The sequence below is a fragment of the Nerophis ophidion genome, linkage group LG02 (genome assembly GCF_033978795.1).
Source record: "Nerophis ophidion isolate RoL-2023_Sa linkage group LG02, RoL_Noph_v1.0, whole genome shotgun sequence".
Lineage (NCBI taxonomy): Eukaryota > Metazoa > Chordata > Actinopteri > Syngnathiformes > Syngnathidae > Nerophis > Nerophis ophidion.
The window spans coordinates 23,205,988-23,226,308 of NC_084612.1; the positions used below are offsets into that span (position 1 = coordinate 23,205,988).

The following is a 20,321-nucleotide window of genomic DNA, read 5'->3' on the forward strand; positions in this document are numbered from 1 at the left end:
ATGTATGAAAATTGAAAAAGATGAAGAATATAAATATATATATATATATATATATATATATATATAGGAAGGTTTGTGTCATGTTTGTTCTCCTACCGAAAATGTTATAAAACAAAGATATATATATATATTAGGAAGGTTTGTGAAGTTTGTGTCATGTTTGTTCTCCTACCGAAAATTAAAAAAAAACAAAGATGTGTTTGTGTATATATATATATATATATATATATATATATATATGATAGGTTGATTGGCAACACTAAAAAATGGTCCCTAGTGTGTGAATGTGAGTGTGAATTTTGTCTGTCTATCTGTGTTGGCCCTGCGATGAGGTGGCGACTTGTCCAGGGTGTACCCCGCCTTCTGCCCGATTGTAGCTGAGATAGGCGCCAGCGCCCCCCGCGACCCCAAAAGGGAATAAACGGTAGAAAATGGATGGATGGAGATATATATATATATATATATATATATATATATACACATCTTTGTTTTATAAAATTTTCGGTAGGATAATTTTATATAACAAAGATGTGTGTATATATACATACATCTTTGTTTTATAAAATTTTCGGTAGGAGAACAAACATGACACAAACCTTCCTAATTGTTGGAAATCCAACTGTGAAGTGTGTTATACATACTTCACTGATGAGTATTTGGCAAGCACCCTTTTGTCCTACTAATTTCAGCAATCTTCGAACACATCATAGTTTGTTTAAATGTGCAATTTTTTCCGACGCTGCTACAGAAAGATGCGTTTTATGCCACTTCTTTGTTTAATTTTGTCCACCAAACAATTTAGACTGTGTGAATGCACAAAGGTGAATACAAAGGTTCCGGTCGTACCTAGCCGACAGTTTTTGTGTAAAAATAGACAGTTTTATGTATTCCACAGCTCCTCTACCACACGGGGTCCCCCAGGACTCAATCCTTGCCCCAATCCTATTTGCGCTTTACCTTCTCCCCCTTGGTTCTATTTTTAGGAAGTATGGTATTGCATTTAATTTTTATGCCGATGATTGCCAGATTTATTTTCCCATGGCACATTGATTGTACAGATATGGTGTTGTTTCTGCTGGGCAAGTATGCCTGACGCGCCTCCTACAGCGCCTTGGGTCAGCTGCAGGGTCATCTGCCGGGGACCACCGCTCATTGGAGTTTCGCTCTCTTTAACCCCGGAACGCCTCCTGGTGGCGAAGCGGTGGCAGGGACGTCTCCCTGCTACCCCCTGCAGATGACCCATCTTATTGCCTCGACCCCCAGTACTTATCCCTCCTCCTCAGTCACAACCAGAAACTTCCCTTTTCTGCTTCCTCAGCAAGGGCCTTTGTTTCCCTTTGGAGTTTAGCCCCAGTCAATCCCACACCTCGGAGCAGCCTTATGGTTGATGTACCGGCGAAGCGGTGGCAGGGACGTCTCCCTGCTACCCCCTGCAGATGACCCATCTTAATGCCTCGACCCCCAGTACTTATCCCTCCTCCTCAGCCACAACCAGAAACTTCCCTTTTCTACTTCCTCAGCAAGGGCCTTTGTTTCCCTTTGGAGTTTAGCCCCAGTCAATCCCACACCTTGGAGCAGCCTTATGGTTGATGTACCGACGAAGCCCCGACAGCCTACTTCCACAGGGTAGATGGTAGTGGACCAGCCTGCCTCTCTGCACTCAGCAGTCAGATCTGCATACATGGCTGCTTTGCGCTCGTAGGCTGCCTGGATTCCCTCCTCCCAGGGGATGGTAAGCTCTACCAGCATGGCAGACTTGGTAACAGCAGACCACAGCACAATGTCTGGGCGGTGTGAAGTGGTGGTGATCTCAAGGGGGAATTGGAGCTGTTTGCCAATGTCAGCCCTCATACTCCAGTCCCTTGCCAGAGAGAGGACACTGCGGGGGCCTCTTCGGCTGGTGTCTCCTTTGCCTTCCCCTGGTCTCACAAACATGACAGGACATTGCTTGGCTATGGGTTGGCTGTTGGCCTCTCGTCTACTGCTCTCCAGGATTTCTACCAGTTTTATCAGGACTTGATCATGCCGCCATCTGAAGCGACCCTATGTCAGTGCGATCTTGCAACCTGATAGCAAGTGCTGCAGGCTGGCGTTGGGAGCACCACACAGGGGACAGCTCTCCTCCTGGCCGTACCACTGGTGGAGGTTTCTGGGGCATGGCAAGGTGGCATAAGTTGCCCTGAGTAGGAAGCTGAGTCTGGCTTGGTGCATCTTCCATAGGTCGGCCCAGCTGATGGGTCTGCTGATGGTACCTTCCCAAGTGGTCCATCTTCCTTGGCGACCTTGAGACACGGCCTTGATGGTATATTGCTCCTGGTTCACCCTTGAGACCTGCTCCACAACCATGGCTCTGCGTTCCCTCTTTGTGGCCTTTGCGCTTTACCTTCTCCCCCTTGGTTCTATTTTTAGGAAGTATGGTATTGCATTTCATATTTATGCCGATGATTGGCAGATATATTTTCCCATGGCACAAAATAAAGCAGTTCAACGTCTCATTGACTGCTTGCACGACATCAAAGCCTGGCTTTCAGCTAACTTTCTGAGTCTAAATGAAGACAAAACAGAAGTTATGTTGTTCGGTCCAAGTCGCTCTCCCTCCCCCAACGTCGACCTCGGCACTCTGACCCCGAATCTCAGCGACTGTCACAAACCTGGGGGTAAAGTTCGACTCAGATTTTAAATTCGAAAAACAAATCATCAGCGTCATTCAAAAAAGCTTTTGTCAATTACGCCAAATAGCGAAAGGGAAACCGCTTCTGTCAGGACATGATCTCGAGAAATTAATTCACGCCTTTATCTTGAATCGTTTAGACTACTGCAATGTCCTGTATGTAGGCATTAGCCAGGCCTCCCTCGCCCGCAGCTCATGCAGAACTCTGCTGCTCGTCTGCTAACACAGACCCGCAGACGTGAGCACGTCACCCCTATATTAGCGTCCCTTCACTGGCTCCCTGTGCGTTATCGAATGAATTTTAAACTCCTTCTATTTGCTTTTAAATGTCTAAACAACCTCGCGCCAACATATTTCTCCAACCTCCTTCAGCCTTACTGCCCCACTCAATCCCTAGATCAGCCGATCAGCTGCCACTGACGGTCCCTGACACAAGGCTGAAGCTTAGAGGTGACAGAACTTTCGCCGCCGCTGCTCCCAAGCTCTGGAACGACCTACCTCTGAGTGTTGGACAAGCCTCCTCTCTTCCTGTTTTTAAATCTCTCTTAAAAATATACTTTTATTCCTTGGGTTTTAACACCGAGAGATATCCATCCTGCAATGGCGCCCCATTATACACCTGCTGTGAATTTGTTTTTATGTTTTATTTATTTATTTTTTAATCATGTTCTGTTTGTGTTGTGTTGTTTGCTCGGTCCTCGTATTATCTTTTAACCTGCCCATTGTACAGCACTTTGGCTACCCCTGTGGTAAATTTTAAATGTGCTTTATAAATAAAGTTGATTTGATTTGATTTGTTTGACTTGTGTGGAGCCCTAATCAGGCATGTTTGGTCAGTGCATGACTGCAAGATAATCAATGTTAACATGCTATTTAGGCTAGCTGTATGTACATATTGCATCATTATGCCTTGTTTGTAGGTATATTTGAGCTCATTTAATTTCCTTTGCTTATGTCTTCTTTGTATTTAATTTATATTTGCATGTCTCATAATACAATATAAGTATGTAATATTGGCTGCATATTTGATAGTTGTTTGTGCGCCATGTTGTTCCAGACCACAGCAAACATTACCCAGCTTGCAAAGATTGTAATAAATCCATTAGAAGAGACATCCTTCTGTTTCCTTTAACTATACCTTCGGCCATTCTAATACACTCATTTCCAGGAGTTATCTCGTCCTGTGAGAAGCCTCCATTTTTATAATGATTGCAAAAATGTGTACGATAAAAATGAAAATACATTTCTGTCAACAAAGATTTTTGACAGCCTTTGATAGTAGGCTAATATAGCTAATACAGACACTTGGATCAGTGGTTCTCAAATGGGGGTACGCGTACCCCTGAGGGTACTTGAAGGTGTGCAAAAGTGTACGTGAGATTTTTAAAAGAATATTCTAAAAACAGCAACAATTCAAAAATCCTTTATAAATATATTTATTGAATAATACCTCAACGAAATATGAATGTAAGTTCATAAACTGTGAAAAAAATACAACAATGCAATATTCAGTGTTGACAGCTAAAAAATTTTGTAAACATGTTCCATAAATATTGATGTTAAAGATTTCTTTTTTTGTGAAGAAATGTTTAGAATTAAGATGGATCTCTATTACAATCCCCAAAGAGGGCACTTTAAGTTGATGCTTACTTTTATGTGTAGAAATCTTCATTTATAATTGAATCACTTGTTTATTTTTCAACAAGTTTATAGTTATTTTTTATTTTTTTTTCCAAATAGTTCAAGACCACTACAAATGAGTAATATTTTGCACTGTTATACAATTTAATAAATCAGAAACTGACGACATAGTGCTGTATTTTTCTTTTTTATCTCTTTTTTTCAACCCCAAATTTTTTTGCTCTGATTAGGGGGTTCTTAATTTTAAAAAATGTTCATAGGGGGTACATCACTGAAAAAAGGTTGAGAACCACTGACCTAGATCATACGTTGCCTTCATTATAACAATGATATAATGCATTTAATTTTTTGCGGCTCCAGGCATATTTTTTTGTAGTTTTGGTCCAATATGGCTCTTTCAATATTTTGGGTTGCCGACCCCTGGTTTAAGTGAAGCAAAAGGTTTCCTCAACACACAAAAAACATATTTCTTGCATTACATTTAATTTAACTTATTATCTTTTGCCACTTTCTCATCTAAAAATGTACTTCAGCTATGGTATAAATCATTTTAGACTTTAACATTGTAGTATGTGTGTACTGTATATTCTATGTTTTGATTAAGCTGCTGTGATATACATTTACCTCCTTGCCAGAATTAATAAAGGTTGTCTATATCGTATATTGTAATTGTGTGTGAGAGCTTACTTTAGCCTGTCGATGAGTTTGACTGTCCTCTTTGCCAGACACTGTTTAATCATAACCATTAGAGTGCAGGCGTTGCCTGGTGTGAGGCCGCCAGAGAACAGATTGGCCCGTGGAGTCAGACGGACCAGGCACATGTGATCATTGGGAAGCTGAGAAGAGAGAGTTTGGTAAAAGCTGAACTATATTAAAAGCATATATTTAAATCAAGTTTACAATGCCAGTGTTTGGTCTTCTCTAATTACCATGCCTTTAGGAGGAGATGACTGTTTGTTTGACACAAATGACTCCCAGGGCACCTGCAGACACAAATGGATGACACATACCTCAGTCATACTTTTGTAGGCTTGATTTTATTAAGTACCCACCATAAGTATTACCATGAAAACCTATTCGGGTGTTACCATTTAGTGGTCAATTGTACGGAATATGTGCTGTACTGTGCAATCTACTAATAAAAAAGTTTCAAGCAAATTTTAACCCAAACAAACGTATTGGTACTAAAACAGATCACCAGAAATGCATTTAAAAATGTGTCATCACAACGGTATATGTAGACATTCAAGTTTCACAACATCAGGCCCCTGCACAAAAGAAAGAGCACATACGATTTTAAGAAAAATATAACATGTATTATTTAGAGGGTTGTCTGTAAAAGTGTAGAACTGTTGCTGAATGAGGGACGTTTTGAACATTTCAGAAAAGAGCGTTTTTGTACAAAAGGCAACATGTATTGTACATCGAGCGTATCAAGAAGGTATGTAGTACTCTGTTGTGTGAGTGCATACTCCTGTAAAACTGCACCTTTTGTCAAATTTCTGTACCTTGTGAAGCAGCTCAATATCACAGGCTATCTGCCACAAGACACTGCCGGGTCTGTAATGCATCATTTTACCTGGAAGTGTCACCAAAGTCTGACGGAAGAATAACAACAGTTGTAAATGAAACAAATACATACATACAGTCTGTCCAAATCAAATACATACATTGTAAGGATGTACAAAAAAATAAAAAATAAATAAATAAATCATATGAATATTTCAGATCACAATATTAGTATCACGGTATTGTTCAATGTGTTAAAAAAAAAAGAAAAAAGTATGTGTAGACACACTGAAATCTTTTAACCAAGTTTTCTTTAAAAACATAATTAAACAAATAAATATACAATATACTTTCTTGGCAGAATTAAAAACAAGCGTTTTAATGATAAAACCAGTTTTTCACATCTGGTTTATGTGACATGCAGATTCTTTCCCTGTTGTAGACACCTTCGCATTATATACCTGCTAATATCGATCGATCACTCGGTCAAAGCTGCAAACTTACCGGAGTTTGCGCTGGGAACCTAGCACACACATTGGCTCTGATGATAGATATGGAATCTGACAAACAAAAAGACATCGCTAAAGCTAGAATTTTGTCAAGTCATTTGAGCAGAACTATTTATCTAGATAACCAGTGGGCCATCTCTATGACGAGTGGGTTCTTCAGAACATTCTCAAGTATTACATTACATGTCCCAAAAAAACTTGTGGTTAGTGTTCGCCTTGAGATTGGTAGGTCGTGAGTTCAAACCCCGGCCGAGTCATACCAAGGACTATAAAAATGGGACCCATTACTTCCCTGTTTGGCACACAGTATCAAGGGTTGGAATTGGGGGTTAAATTACCAAAATGATTCCCGAGCGTGGCCACAGCTGCTTCTCACTGCTACACTCACCTCCCAGGGGGTGGAACAAGTGGATGGGTCAAATGCAGAGGGTAATTTCATCACACCTAGTGTGTGTATGACTATCAGTGGTAATTTAAATTTAACTTTCTGAAAATATGACCCACAATTCAGTTGAATAAGGGAACTACACTTTTTGGGGGAATTTTGCCTTCAAAATCCTTATGTGAGACAAAAACACACCTCTTTCTCTTAATGTATTCTAAATCGTGAATAAACGCGAGCTAGAAGCAGATAACAGCGATTTGATCTAATTTGCCTAAAATGCCCTCTAAAAAAATTCCATCAATGTTTATATACATACGGTCAGTATTTTATGTATGAAAAATAGTGACGAGCACATTCATGACACAATGTAGTATTTACTTTATTTTGTTCATTTCAAGCATTGCTGGAACTTACATTTTTGGGCGCACTGATTTCCAGAGCAAATCGCAACATTTGCCATTTCCTTCAAAATCAACAACTACTATTACTACAAATCATGTCAGACTTCCTGAGAGCCAACGACTACTTTGGGACTAATGAAGATCCGGAATGTTATGTTTTTGAGCCTGAATATAAGGAAGATGGGCTACAAGTTTTACAAGCTGTGTGCTAAGCAGATCCAGCACGAGTGACACTTTAAGCATGACGTAGCAGTATTGCTAAGTTCTAAGCAAGAATCACAAACTACAAACATAAAACAATAGGTATTCCTAACAATGTACGCTCTCACTGGGATGCCGACTGATGGGATGTGTATATCTTTCAGCACAAAACTTATGTTACCCGTTTAGATGTAGAATTCATCACATTCCTCACTACTCAGGTCAAAAAAAGGGTGGGACTTACAAGCATTTTCAGAGTGATGTCTTTGGGTCTAAGCTAAATTTCAAAGTTGACCAGCTTCTATGCTTATGGCCACAACCTTTTACCATGCAAGTGTGAGCCATACGTTATAATCTAGCACCAAGTAAGAGTTTATGCAGCAGCTCAGCCTGTCAAAAGCCACAGTAGTTACCTTCGTGAACAAGGCGGTATGTTACTAAAAATAGTTCCTCTGCATTTGCTCTTACAAAAACAGTGTTGCTAATAATTAGTTAATATGTAGGTCACGTCATATACAAGGAAGTATTTTTGGCGTTTTTTGGATGATTTTTAGAGAGCATTAAGCTAAATGGAAAATTGAGTCAATACGCTGCTTTTTCTCTATGCTCTTGTTGTGGGGCAGGCTGGCTTGAACATGCATATGCATCCTCCGCTGTTGCCATTTTTAATACAAAGTAGCTTATATCTGTCAGTGGACTAGCTATGGAGGGGCTAAAAACTACAACAAAGACGAAGGGGTAAAGAAGCAGTAAAAGTAGAACCACGTAAATTAAACAGCACACAAATGGATGCATCCTGAAGAGACAACCAGAAAGCGGATGAAAATTATCTGTAAAATATATAAAATATGCAGAATTTTGATCAAAGAACCAACATTACATGTTATGTAGACCAGTGGTCCCCAATCTTTTTGTAGCTGCGGACCAGTCAATTCTTGAAAATTTGTCCCACGGGGGGTTTCATTAAGAAATACAATCCTGTGTGCTTACGGACTGTATCCCTGCAGACTGTATTGATCTATTTTGATATATAATGTATATATTGTAGAGATGCGCGGTTTGCGGACTCATCCGCGAATATCCACGGGTCGGGCGGGTGACATGACGTAAGAATAGATTTTAAATAGATACGGGCAGGTGGCGGTTAAACCATTCGGAAATATTTGATATACATGGTTAAGGGATCGGCAACCTTTACCACTTAATGAACCATTTGGACCCGTGTCACAAAGTGAAGAAGACAATAGGAGCTGCAAACATTCTCGCGAATATCTGCAGGCGTTCACCCAGTTAACAAGTATTAGGGCAGGGGTCGGGAACCTTTTTGGCTGAGAGAGCCATGAAAACCAAATATTTTAAAATGCATTTCCGTTAGAGCCATTTAATATTTTTTAACACTGAATACAACTAAATTCTTGCATTTTTAAGTAAGACCAACAATTTTAGAATATAATACGTTTCTTATTATTTTTAATAACATTGTTATTCTGAAGCTAACCAATAATAAATAAAATACCTCTTACCATTAATGTGACTTCTGGAACAAGTGTGGTAGAAAAAGGACGAATGGATTAAAACGTGTGAGAATGTTTTATATTTTGAACGTTATTTTTCACACTGCGACTACGAGCGGAATTATTCATTACTTATCGTGTTAAGCAATGTCAGCTAAGATTTATCTGAGAGCCAGATGCAGTCATCAAAAGAGCCCAATCTGGCTCTAGAGCCATAGGTTCCCTATCCCTGTATTAGGGCGTGCTATGAAGTCATTGCCTTTGACGCCTTCTACAACATGTACGAACAACTTGCCAGTCTAGCAACATGATGTATGTTGCATTCGCAAACACACGCACACGACTGCAAGGCATACTGGGTGATACAGAGTACACTGATGGTTGTGATATAAACAATTTTAACACTCTTACTAATATGCGCCACACTGAGAAGCCACACCAAATAAGAATGACAAACACATTTCGGGAGAACATCCTCACAGTAACACAACAAATACCCAGAATCCTTTGCATCCATGACTATTCCTGACTATATTATACACCCCGCTAGCACCAAACCCCGCCCCCCACCACCTGTGCGTCAGTAAGGTGGGCGGTGGTTGGGATGCGCAAAATATATTCAGGAATAGTCATGGATGCAAAGGATTTTGGGTATTTGTTGTGTTGCGTCTATGTTGTGTTACTATGAGGATGTTCTCCCAAAATGTGAAGTGAAGTGAAGTGAATTATATTTATATAGCGCTTTTCTCAAGTGACTCAAAGTGCTTTACATAGTGAAACCCAATATCTAAGTTACATTTAAACCAGTGTGGGTGGCACTGGGAGCAGGTGGGTAAAGTGTCTTGCCCAAGGACACAACGGCGGTGACTAGGATGGCGGAAGCGGGAATGTGTTTGTCATTCTTGTTTGGTGTGGCTTCACAGCGTGGCGCATATTAGTAAGAGTGTTAAAATTGTTTATATCACAAACATCAGTGTACTCTGTATCTCTCAGTATGCCTTTTCATCTTGTACGTGTGTCTGCGGAATTGCAAAAAACATGGTGTCAAAGGCATCAAAGACAATGGCTTAATAGCACGCTCTTATTCTCGTTATCTGGAGAATGTTGGCGGCTCCCATTGTCTACTTTACTCTTTGAAACTGGTCAAAATAGCTCTTCGAAGGTTGCGGGCGGTTGCGGTTTTGATAAAATGTTAGTTTGGTTGCATGGCGGATGGATGACGACGTTAGTGATGCGGTTGCGAATGATATATTTGCCTATCCGCGCATCTCTAATATATTGTGTTTTTGATGTTGATTTTATACTTAAAAAAACAAAAAAAACAAAAATATATATTTATATATATTTTGTTTTTTTTTTCTTTCTTGTGAAGCCCGTTGGTTGGGGACAACTGATGTAGACCACATGGAAGTGTTTTTAATGTAGAAAAAATGCTAACACGACCCATTTAATTCTACTGCACGGCTGATTTAAGCATTTTAATTTAGTTGCAAAAAAAATGTAAAAGTAATCCAATTTACTTGTGGTACTGCACGGCTGATTTAAGCATTTTAATTTAGTTGCAAAAAAAATGTAAAAGAAATCCAATTTACTTGTGGTCGTCGCAAGTAAATTTGGAAGGGGATCTGCGGGATTGCAAACATCAAATGTTGGCAGCTTTGCTTTGTGCTAGGACAGCGCAGTCTATAGGTCCAATGTGCACAATTGAATAGCTTAGTTTATCAGAAAGCAATGTGTTTATACCAGTTTATATTGGGGTATGTCGTTTCTGGGACGGTAGTGTCTTTATTTATGTTAGCATTTAGGCTTGCTTCTCAATTAAACAAGCAGTGTGACTGGTCCAAGTGTGATTATCAATCACAGTTTTATTATATTTTTTCATTTAAAACCAAAGGTTGTATCCTTTCACATTACTTTTGAATGGAAGAAAACAAATTATTGGGCCACCAAACCATTATGGCTACTGTGCAGCAAGCAGAGTATGCAAGGGGCCTAGAGCTTACCATTAAAAGCAGATACGGGCAAAAAAATTTATAAAACTATGCAGTGGAATCTATCCCTATACTTAATCAAAGTAAGATTTGATGACTGATCCCAAGGCTTATCCGTTGGCCAAATTCATAGACATATCGAACTATCTGGTACTCCAGACATCATTCTACACAACAAAAAATGAAAACTTGGAAAAGCATGGAGGTCTACAACTTCTTTATCTTGATGCCAAAGGAAATTGGCATCAAGACTCACGGATAAATCATGCATCCTTTTAAGTTAAATTACCAAGGATTGTCACACACACACTAGGTGTGGTGGAATTTGTCCTCTGCATTTGACCCATCCCCTTGATCACCCCCTGGGAGGTGAGGGGAGCAGTGAGCAGCAGCGGTGCCGCGCCCGGGAATCATTTATGGTGATTTAACCCCCAATTCCAACCCTTGATGCTGAGTGCCAAGCAGGGAGGCAATTGGTCCCATTTTTTCATATTCTTTGGTATGACTCGGCCGGGGTTTGAACTCACAACCTACCGATCTCAGGGTGGACACTTTAACCACTAGGATACTGAGTAGGTTTTTTTTAGCTACTTTTTTTGGGGTTACTTTTAGCTCGGTTATGGTTGAATTTCATGATTTAACTTCAAGCTGAATGTTTCATTTATCATTGCTGCCTTTGGTAAAAGCTTTAACTCTTTTAGGTTATACTCACATTTTTCAAACATTTGTAGTATACGGTAAATGCGTTTTAAGAACTTCAAAACAAGATAAATACAAATAATATTAGGATAATACTTTGATGGGAAATACTAAAAGTCCAAAGTATATCAAACAAACATTTAACAAAATGATCACTGCAAACTGGTACGTTCGACTCCGCTCCCTTGCTTTTCTCGTTATCTTATGTAAAATATTGCATTATTTTGCCTTTCTTGATTATCTTTCGAAGAAATCTGAAGAAACTTTTATCCTTTTCGCAATTTGAACGGTTCCAAAGGCCTAAAATAACGCAAGCACAGGGCATTTTTCTTTGAGAAAGGCAACATTTCGCCCAGAAAGCTATGACAACAGACGCTCGCTGGACCGCCACTTCGAGTCTCACATATTTAATGAGCCGGAATACAACCTAAAACAATACTGTCCATTGGGAATTTTACAGCGGCTTTATCATTAATATAGTTTGTTACATCCCTGGTTGCTAGCATTACAACAGACAATTTCAATATGAAAATGCAGTATATTCTTCTTACCAAGTATTCCTTCTCACTAATAAAGAGGTTGAGCTCCACCCTTCCGTATCTGTAGAAGGACAGCTGTTCTAATAGGTTATAAACAAACTTCAGCAGGTTGGCACGCTCAAGACGCTGAGGCAGGATGCCCACAACCTTCACTGGGATGTCTAACAAGATACAAATAAAATATATAAATGACAGGGTAATAAGATTTTATTGTTTGTGTGTTTACCCACCATCCATCCAGTTGACCTTTGTTATTCCCAGTTCTGAGAAGAGTCTCTCAGAGGATAAGACAGGTGGTTTGTAGTTTCCATCCAAGCCAGCGTCCAATTTAAAGAAGTCACAATGAACCACTTTCAGCCGACCATCAACTTTGCATTCCAACTCCTGATGTGACGAAACATTGGAATTCATCAACATTTAAGATTCAAAGAAGGAATGCCACGATGAAAAGTTTGAGATTTCTTACCTGCAGATCAGTAAGAAATATCTTGTTTGGCTCAAGAGCCACAACACTTTGAGCTCCAGCATTAAGCAGTGTCTTAGTCAACACCCCGGGACCTAAATGGCACAGAGATTAAGAAAATAATGCAGAAACTCTGAAACAAGAGACTGATTGACTTGTCTGCTGAACAAGCACTACCTGGGTGACAATCAAAGATAATAGTCTTGTCATTGTGTAGGTCAGGTCCGAGGTGGTCTGCTACGAGTGTAGCCAAGTCTGGGTCCACTAAGAAGCGTCTGCCTTTCTTACAAGTGCGAGCACGGCGAACATTCTCCTTAACCTCACCAAGATCCAGGGAGTCAAAATAGCACAGAGGAAGATGCTGGCCCTAGAGAAAGATATACCAAAATATGTATTTGTTAAATGTTTTTTTTTATTAGGAGTGTGCTATCTTGGACAACTCACATTTCGATTGACAAGGCTACAATTTGATTATTCAACGATTACTCATCGAATATTACGATCGATTGTTGATTAAGCTTTTTCCCCATACAGTGGTACCTCAACTTAAGAGCACCCCAACTTAAGAGTGTTTTGAGAACATTTGAGATTGTCATGCTTTAAGTTGCAGGCAAAAATTTGGGTTACAAACATTACCGCCATTAGTTGACTTAAAACATTTCAAAGTGAATTTCATGGTTAACTTTGTCAGATTTACCAACAAATTCTTGTCATACACACTTGCATTAGTTTGCAGGTACAAATGGACATGACTTTGTTTTTCCTACCATTGGAAGGAAGAAAGTGAGTATGAAGGACAGTACTAAGAATAAGAAGAAGAAGAAGAAGTGGATGATATTAATTAAATAAAAAAAATAAATTATTGAAAACATATTTTGTTGTTACCTTTTTGTGAATTTTAGTCAGTTATTGTGATTCTCTATCTGCTTGTGGTGAAGAGGAAGGCAGTACATTGCTACCCACTGTGACTGAAATGTACGACAGGGTTGGGGGGGAGGGTGTTATTTAACTTTTATAAATTTTCTGTAACTCTTAATTTTTTTGTATTTTTTTTTTTGGAGGGGGACAAAAAAAATTGTCTGTTTTCTCAGTACCTGTATTATGATTTCCTTATCAATTAAATAAATAAACATTATAAAAAAACAAACAAAAAAAAACCATGAAGCGTGACGCCAACTTGCCGAAGCAATTGGAGCGTATCACTGCGAGTCTTCAGCACACTGAAGCAGAATCAGTCTTCTGCCAGCCAAAAATGCTAAAATATCTAAGCAGCGTACATTTATTCATGAAACTATGGAAAAATCTGCCGATGGTGTGATTGAAGGGGAAGCAGCTGAAAGTAAATATTGTAAAAATCCACTTCCCAATGTAAATTAGGTACTGCATTATTACATTACTGTAGCTGTTAGTAGTGTGTCCTGTTGTATTGTTTCCATACAATATGTTTTACATAGAAGTTTGTTTTTTCTTTTATAAGTTGTGTTTTTATGGGGGGGAGTAAGAACCAATTAAATTGATTCCTATTAATTTCAATGGGTGCACCAATTGGAGATACACGTGTTTTCAGTTGAGGGATCCGTCACAGAACCGATTAAGCTTGTAAGTTAAGGTAAGGATTTTCGTGAACAAGGAAGAATTGTCTGCATCCATTAAAGTAAGTAAACTAATAGAATTCCCTGATACATTTCTGACAACAAAAAATTGCTCTTATTAGATGAAGTAGAGTGTAACACATAGTGAAAAAATGACTTCTTTTAACCACAATGGTCTGCTGTTTAAACAGATTTCAGGGGATAGCAAGTTTAAAATACAAAACAAATAGCTTATTCAGAAATGATAAATATGTATCTAATTTATAATTTACAAATAACATTCACCTAACTCAGCGTTTTTCTTTGCAAAAGTTTGTGGCCATTGTTGCTTTGTATCAACCATAATACTGTATCAACCAATGTTAATTTTGACAGCAGTGTTTACTGTAGTAGTCATAGTCTTTTGACAAGGATATATCTTAGTTATATTCATATTTTAGTCATTCAAATTGATTTAGTTTTAATATAGCCTTAGTTGATTAAATCCCTCAACATTTTAGTCGACTAAAATTACAGGAGATTTTGTTGACCAGAGCATAAAAGATACATCTTTGAAGTTGTCTTGAAACCACTTCTAAGGTTATTGCAGAGTCTTACAAAAATGAAATTCCCAACAAGATCTGAACTCCATGAATATATCAATAAGTACATTTCACACTAACCTTACTGTCTTTCATTATTTTGTTTGAAAACAAGCATTGTTTTCAAATGTTGAATAATATATACTAAAATGGGTTTCTTGGCTACTGTTCCGTTTACATACAGCAACCAGCGCTATAAATCTAGAATGTGTGTATATATATATATATATATGTATATATACACACACACACACGCACGCACACACACACACACACACACACACACACACACACACACACACACACACACACACACACACACACACACACACACACACACACACACACACACACACACACACACACACACACACACACACACACACACACACACACACACACACACACACACACACACACACACACACACACACACACACACACACACACACACACACACACACACACACACACACACACACACCTTACATATCTACCTTTGTGTGTTAGCTTGAAAAATGACAAATCAAGTATTTTAGGTTGTCAAGTTGTGCAATCTTGCTTATTAAATTGGCTGACAAGCTCGGTAATGGTGTACAACAAAAGTAGTGGTAGAGTTAGCGGTCTTGCTCCAGCGTTACCGTCTTTAATATTAGTAATTCAGTACAGTATGAGTAATATTTGAAAAAACAGCTTCGGCATCATTACTGTTGCGTAGATGTCTGGATAATAAAACTGCAGACAGTGCGTCCATAAGTACTTAACTTTCGTCCAGGTGTAGAAGACTTTGTATTGGGGTATGTAACAATACAGTAGGAATGTAACGATATGAGTTACTGTGGCCAAAATTATTTTAGTTATCATTATTAATGTGGTATTGTTGAATGTGCTAAAAAGAAGTTTTTATTTTTTTAAATAAGTAGATTTAGTTAAATAGACACACTGTCAGAAAAGCCACTACTTTACATGTCTTGTGTTTCTCATGCTTCACTGATAGTTTTTAATCTTAGTGTTGTATCTGTTTTAATGGTTAAGTTTTTATTGTTTTAAATATTGGTAAGGTACTGTAGCACTCTAAAATTTATTTAAATGAAAAGTGCGTAAGAAAGAAAATCTATTATTCAGTGATGGTCAAGCTAATCGGAAAATGTAAGATAAACTACAAATTACTCTGGATTAAAAGTTGCTAAACTAATAATGATTGGGGGTATGTTGTTCCTTAGTAAGGAAACATTTTGTTTTATTGTTAGCAAATTCAAGCTAGCAACCTGGCACCAGACAGTCTGTGAGGTTACCAAAGTGTAGTTACCAATCTCAGTTTCTTAATCTTATTTAAAAGGAGGTTTTGCTGTGGTAATAATACAGTCTTTTTTACACAGTAAAAAGTCTGAAAACCTTGCATTACAAAGACAGTATTTCTGATTGGACCTGACCATGATTATCCCCCGCCTCTCTCCCATATGCCACTGATTGGATGGATTCTTAACTTGTCCCAAACGGCTAAAGACCAAAATAAATATGATTTGATTTTGTCTTTCAACATTTCAGTCTCATCTTTATTCGTCGACTAAATTCTCAATTGATTTTGTCATTGTTTCCCCAATGGGCATTTGTTGTGATTTGTTATAGTCCTATTTTAGTTGTACAAAAATAGGTCGTTGACAAGAACGAAGATGAAAATTTTAAGTCAACAAATTTCAAACAGGTATCAACCCGTCAGTTATGTGTAGCGTTGGGAATGTCAGACTGCTAGCCTGGTGTGTTGGTGCGAGTAAGAGAGGGTAGTTGAGTGTGGAGCAAAAAGACAGTTACCGCCAACAAAAGTCAGTTAACCAATGAAGCAGTTGTTGATTGACCACCTCCTCCTCATCCTTAACATCGAATAATCAATGTATCAGCACACACCTAGTTTCAACATTTGCAAATAGATATTCAAGTCTTACCTTTAAAGCCAAAGCAGACAGGTTCCTGTGGGTGAGTGCTGAGGAGTTGGACATCCTCTCTGCACGTGGTTGCTGAGAGCTTACACTAAACTTTGGTCGACCAGGCCCGGAGGAACGAGATTCAAGGCTGTAGGCCCTTTTATGAAGCACGGGAACCCCAGGCACACTGTTAGCTACTAAAATTGTCTTTGGTAAACAACATTGGCTTCTGATGGCTGGGCAGCAGGGTGAGTGCAAGGCCAACTCCAGCAGCCTACAGATCTGGATGGACATGTTAAGCTTGCAGGTAGCCATCAAAAGATGGAGGCAAGTCAGAAGATCCTGAGGAGGTCACTGCCTACCTAAATGAAATAGGAATATTTGATATAGCAAATTGGAAAATGTTGACAAAGTGTTACAACTACTACATCAATTTAGTACATTCCTGCTAAAAAATAAACTACTAATTCTTAAAAATGGCATTAGTTTTTTTACTTTTGGAGAAAGCCTTGAATTACTCCAGAACGGGTAAGTGACAAAAGTGAATGACGAAACCTGTTAAAATGCCATAACGTCCGTTATTATTTCATTAGGTAATATTCCTTTCATCGCGGAATGGTTTTTAACTAGTGCCTTGTAATAATGTCTAATATTTTTACTTCCCCAAGATGGCCCCTGTAGTGGCTGCTGGAGCTGTGTGCTCTTGTATATTCTCCTTTTGTGTTTTTAAAGGGAAACTGCACTTTTCAGGTGATTTGGCCTATGGTTCACGATGGCTGCAACAACGATTAGTCAACAATGTCAAGAAAAAAATTGGTTACCAACTATGTGTGTCGTGACGTCATCACTTATGTTTTTCCGGCCAGAAGTGGATCACTCGCAAAAACGTTGTCAATGATAACATGTTAAGTGTGAGGATATTTTCTCTTGCACACTACGTCATATCCATTTTTCTTCTACGCAGTTTAATTCACATGATGGTCAAGCAGCTAGAGCGTAGCACTAAAACAAGTGAGGGTAGAGTTTGATCAGAAAATGCCGTAATACTGTTCTGTTCTTGGGTGTTCCAGTCGTTCAAATAGATAAATAGAAAAGAGCTGTCATAGCGTCCCGAAAGAAGTGGTTCATAAAGGTAATAAAGTCAGAAAAAAACTAAAGTGCATCGAAGGAAATAGCTCTTAAAAATATCACTTTCACAATCTTTTGGAATACAATCAGAATATGCTGATGTCTGCAGCGATCACTTTTTAAAATGTTGTTTTGAACGTTTGATTTGTTTGAGAAACTTTCTGTGATACAATAGAGTTTATTCCCTACTCTATTAGTAATGTTTGAGAGCAGAAATAAACAAATAAACGACAATAGATTGCATTAGTTTGTTGTTGCTATGCCTAAGTATAACTACAAAGACCTGCTTGTGCAATCTTTCAGGGCTGCACAACAAAGAGTGGCACATTTGTGACTTCTGCTGCGCTTTTTGGTGACTTTTTGGTAAACTTTGATGCGGAGTTAGAATCTAGTGTTGGGATGGATAAGCTAAATAGAGCCCTGACTGAATGAACATGTATCGACCCTTCAATCTCCCTGTGCGGATTCTCACTCATCCGCGCGGAGTGAACTTTAGCCGAGAGCTCGTGGGCAGCAAAGGACGGAGCTGGCCTGGGAATGTTCCGGGATCCCTCTGGAAGAGCTGGACTAAGTGGCTGGTGAGAGGCAAGTCTGGGCTTCTCTGCTTCGGCTGCTGCCCCCGCGACCCGAATTCGGATAAGCGGAAGAAGATGGATGGATGTATAGAAGTTACCCTCTTGTTTTCATGTGTTTTACCTGTTTTCCCGTGGACTTTTTTGTATCTGCACTCCAACCTATGTTTCCTCATTATGGGATAAATAAAGTCTATCATATCGACTTGTCCAGGGTGTACGCCGCCTTCCGCCCGATTGTAGCTGAGATAGGCACCAGCACCAGGGAATAAGAAAATGAATGGATGGATGGATATTCTACCACATAGAGTTAAACATTTAAAGATAATGAACGCATTGGCATTAGGTAAAATGTACACTTATTGAAAAGATAATCTTATTCATACAGAAAGTAAAAAGTACATACGAAACAAGTCCCTCCTATTTAAAAGATGTTAGAACCGGCGATGGTCAATAATGTTAGCTCTCTTGCTAATTGTAAGCTCGCACAGCTCAGTAGCATTTTAAGACGTTTAACAAATAATAACATGATACACACCTCTTTGTAGATGTCGTCTATGTATTCCGTTGTAACGGCAACGGCGTTTTAAAGTCGTTTCATTATAGTCTGTTAGCGGTTAAACGGTGACATTGAGCTTTCGGCATGCTGACTTCTAATTTGTTATGAGTGCGCCACACGTTTCTGAGGCATTGCAGTCGCATATTTACGACGTCACCGACGTGGCCATACTGGTCCGGGCAAAAGGTCAATGTAGACGCGTTTTATGGAAAGATCCACAATATTAGTGAATGATGAAAACCATTTTATATTGTGAACGAATAAAGAATGTGGAGCTCCCAGTTTATACTTATTTTCACATGTGTTAATAGTACCGCTAACAGAAAATAATTGCTAAGAAGCTTAGCCAGCAGATGGTGCTGTGTTCTGTAAAACTCGGAAACTGGATGCTTTCCACATCCTGGACTGATTTTCAAATGTAAAGTTAAAATGTCCTACCCTCCTTACAAAAATGGCAACATCTATGGTTGTTAAATATGTTTAATTTCAAAATGCTTAGTTGTACAACAACCATCAAAAGTTTTTGTATTTCAATCTGTGGAGTGAAACTATGGAATGGTTTGAATTTGGAGTTAAAGCAATGTCCAAACATAAAGCAGTTTAAAAATAAGTACAGGTACATGGTATTCCAGAGGCACAGAGATGAAGAAGGGCTTTGATATTGGGTTTCTTGTGTTACAAAAGAGTTTGGGGCTGCCCATTGAGGCACTGGTACTGCTGTTTTGTCATGATACCATTTCCATGAGCATTTGTGGTAATGGTGTGGCTATGTATGTGTGTAGTGTGCATATGTATGTATATTTTTATCATTTATGTATATACAAGTTCATTAAGTTTGTACATAAAGTGAACAGGTAATTCTAGCTCAGAGTAATTTATGATTTAAAGAAAAGGGGCGGATTAAAGAAGTGTATACTTCTTTTCACTCCTTTTCAAATATGTGAGAAAAAAAGAAAAGTCCAATGCTCATATTTTTTTTATTCGCCATTGTTTTCATTTTGTTATAATGGCTGCTAAGGCTATAGCACTGTATTGGATCATGCTTGCTCTTGTTTTGTGTGTGTGTGTGTGTGTGTGTGTTTTGTTTTTTTTGCATATTTGAAAAAAATATATATCAATCAATCAATTAATCAATAATAGGTTGTAATGGACATCACTATCCAAAAAAACTTGTTCTGGAAACTTCGCCTAATATTTTCCGATTTCCAAGATGTCAGTGAATACAACATAAAAAAGAGGATGTTACTTATTATACCATCCATTTTCTACCGCTTATTCCCTTTTGGGGTCGCGGGGGGCGCTGGCGCCTATCTCAGCTACAATCGGGCGGAAGGCGGGGTACACCCTGGACAAGTCGCCACCTCATCGCAGGGCCAACACATATAGACAGACAACATTCACACTCACATTCACACACTAGGGCCAATTTAGTGTTGCCAATCAA

At 38.8% G+C, this 20,321-nt stretch overlaps 1 protein-coding gene across 2 annotated transcripts in view; it reads right to left on the reverse strand.

Annotated features, from left to right (window-relative positions):
• Window positions 1–19,020, reverse strand: part of tfb2m (transcription factor B2, mitochondrial) — a 22,955-nt gene extending 3,935 nt beyond the window's left edge. The window contains exons 1-9 of one of the 2 annotated variants that reach the window (XM_061879488.1): window positions 18,857–19,020; window positions 16,640–16,976; window positions 12,701–12,890; window positions 12,527–12,618; window positions 12,291–12,444; window positions 12,073–12,221; window positions 5,821–5,910; window positions 5,242–5,295; window positions 5,000–5,148 (exon numbers count right to left, since the gene is read on the reverse strand). In XM_061879488.1, coding sequence (XP_061735472.1) covers window positions 5,000–5,148; window positions 5,242–5,295; window positions 5,821–5,910; window positions 12,073–12,221; window positions 12,291–12,444; window positions 12,527–12,618; window positions 12,701–12,890; window positions 16,640–16,933 — 1,172 coding nt within the window. In that variant the 5' untranslated portion in view covers window positions 16,934–16,976; window positions 18,857–19,020. Of the gene's footprint in view, window positions 1–4,999; window positions 5,149–5,241; window positions 5,296–5,820; window positions 5,911–12,072; window positions 12,222–12,290; window positions 12,445–12,526; window positions 12,619–12,700; window positions 12,891–16,639; window positions 16,981–18,856 lie in introns of both variants that reach the window. The other variant, XM_061879480.1, reaches the window with a different exon arrangement.
• Window positions 19,021–20,321: the final 1,301 nt, after the last annotated feature.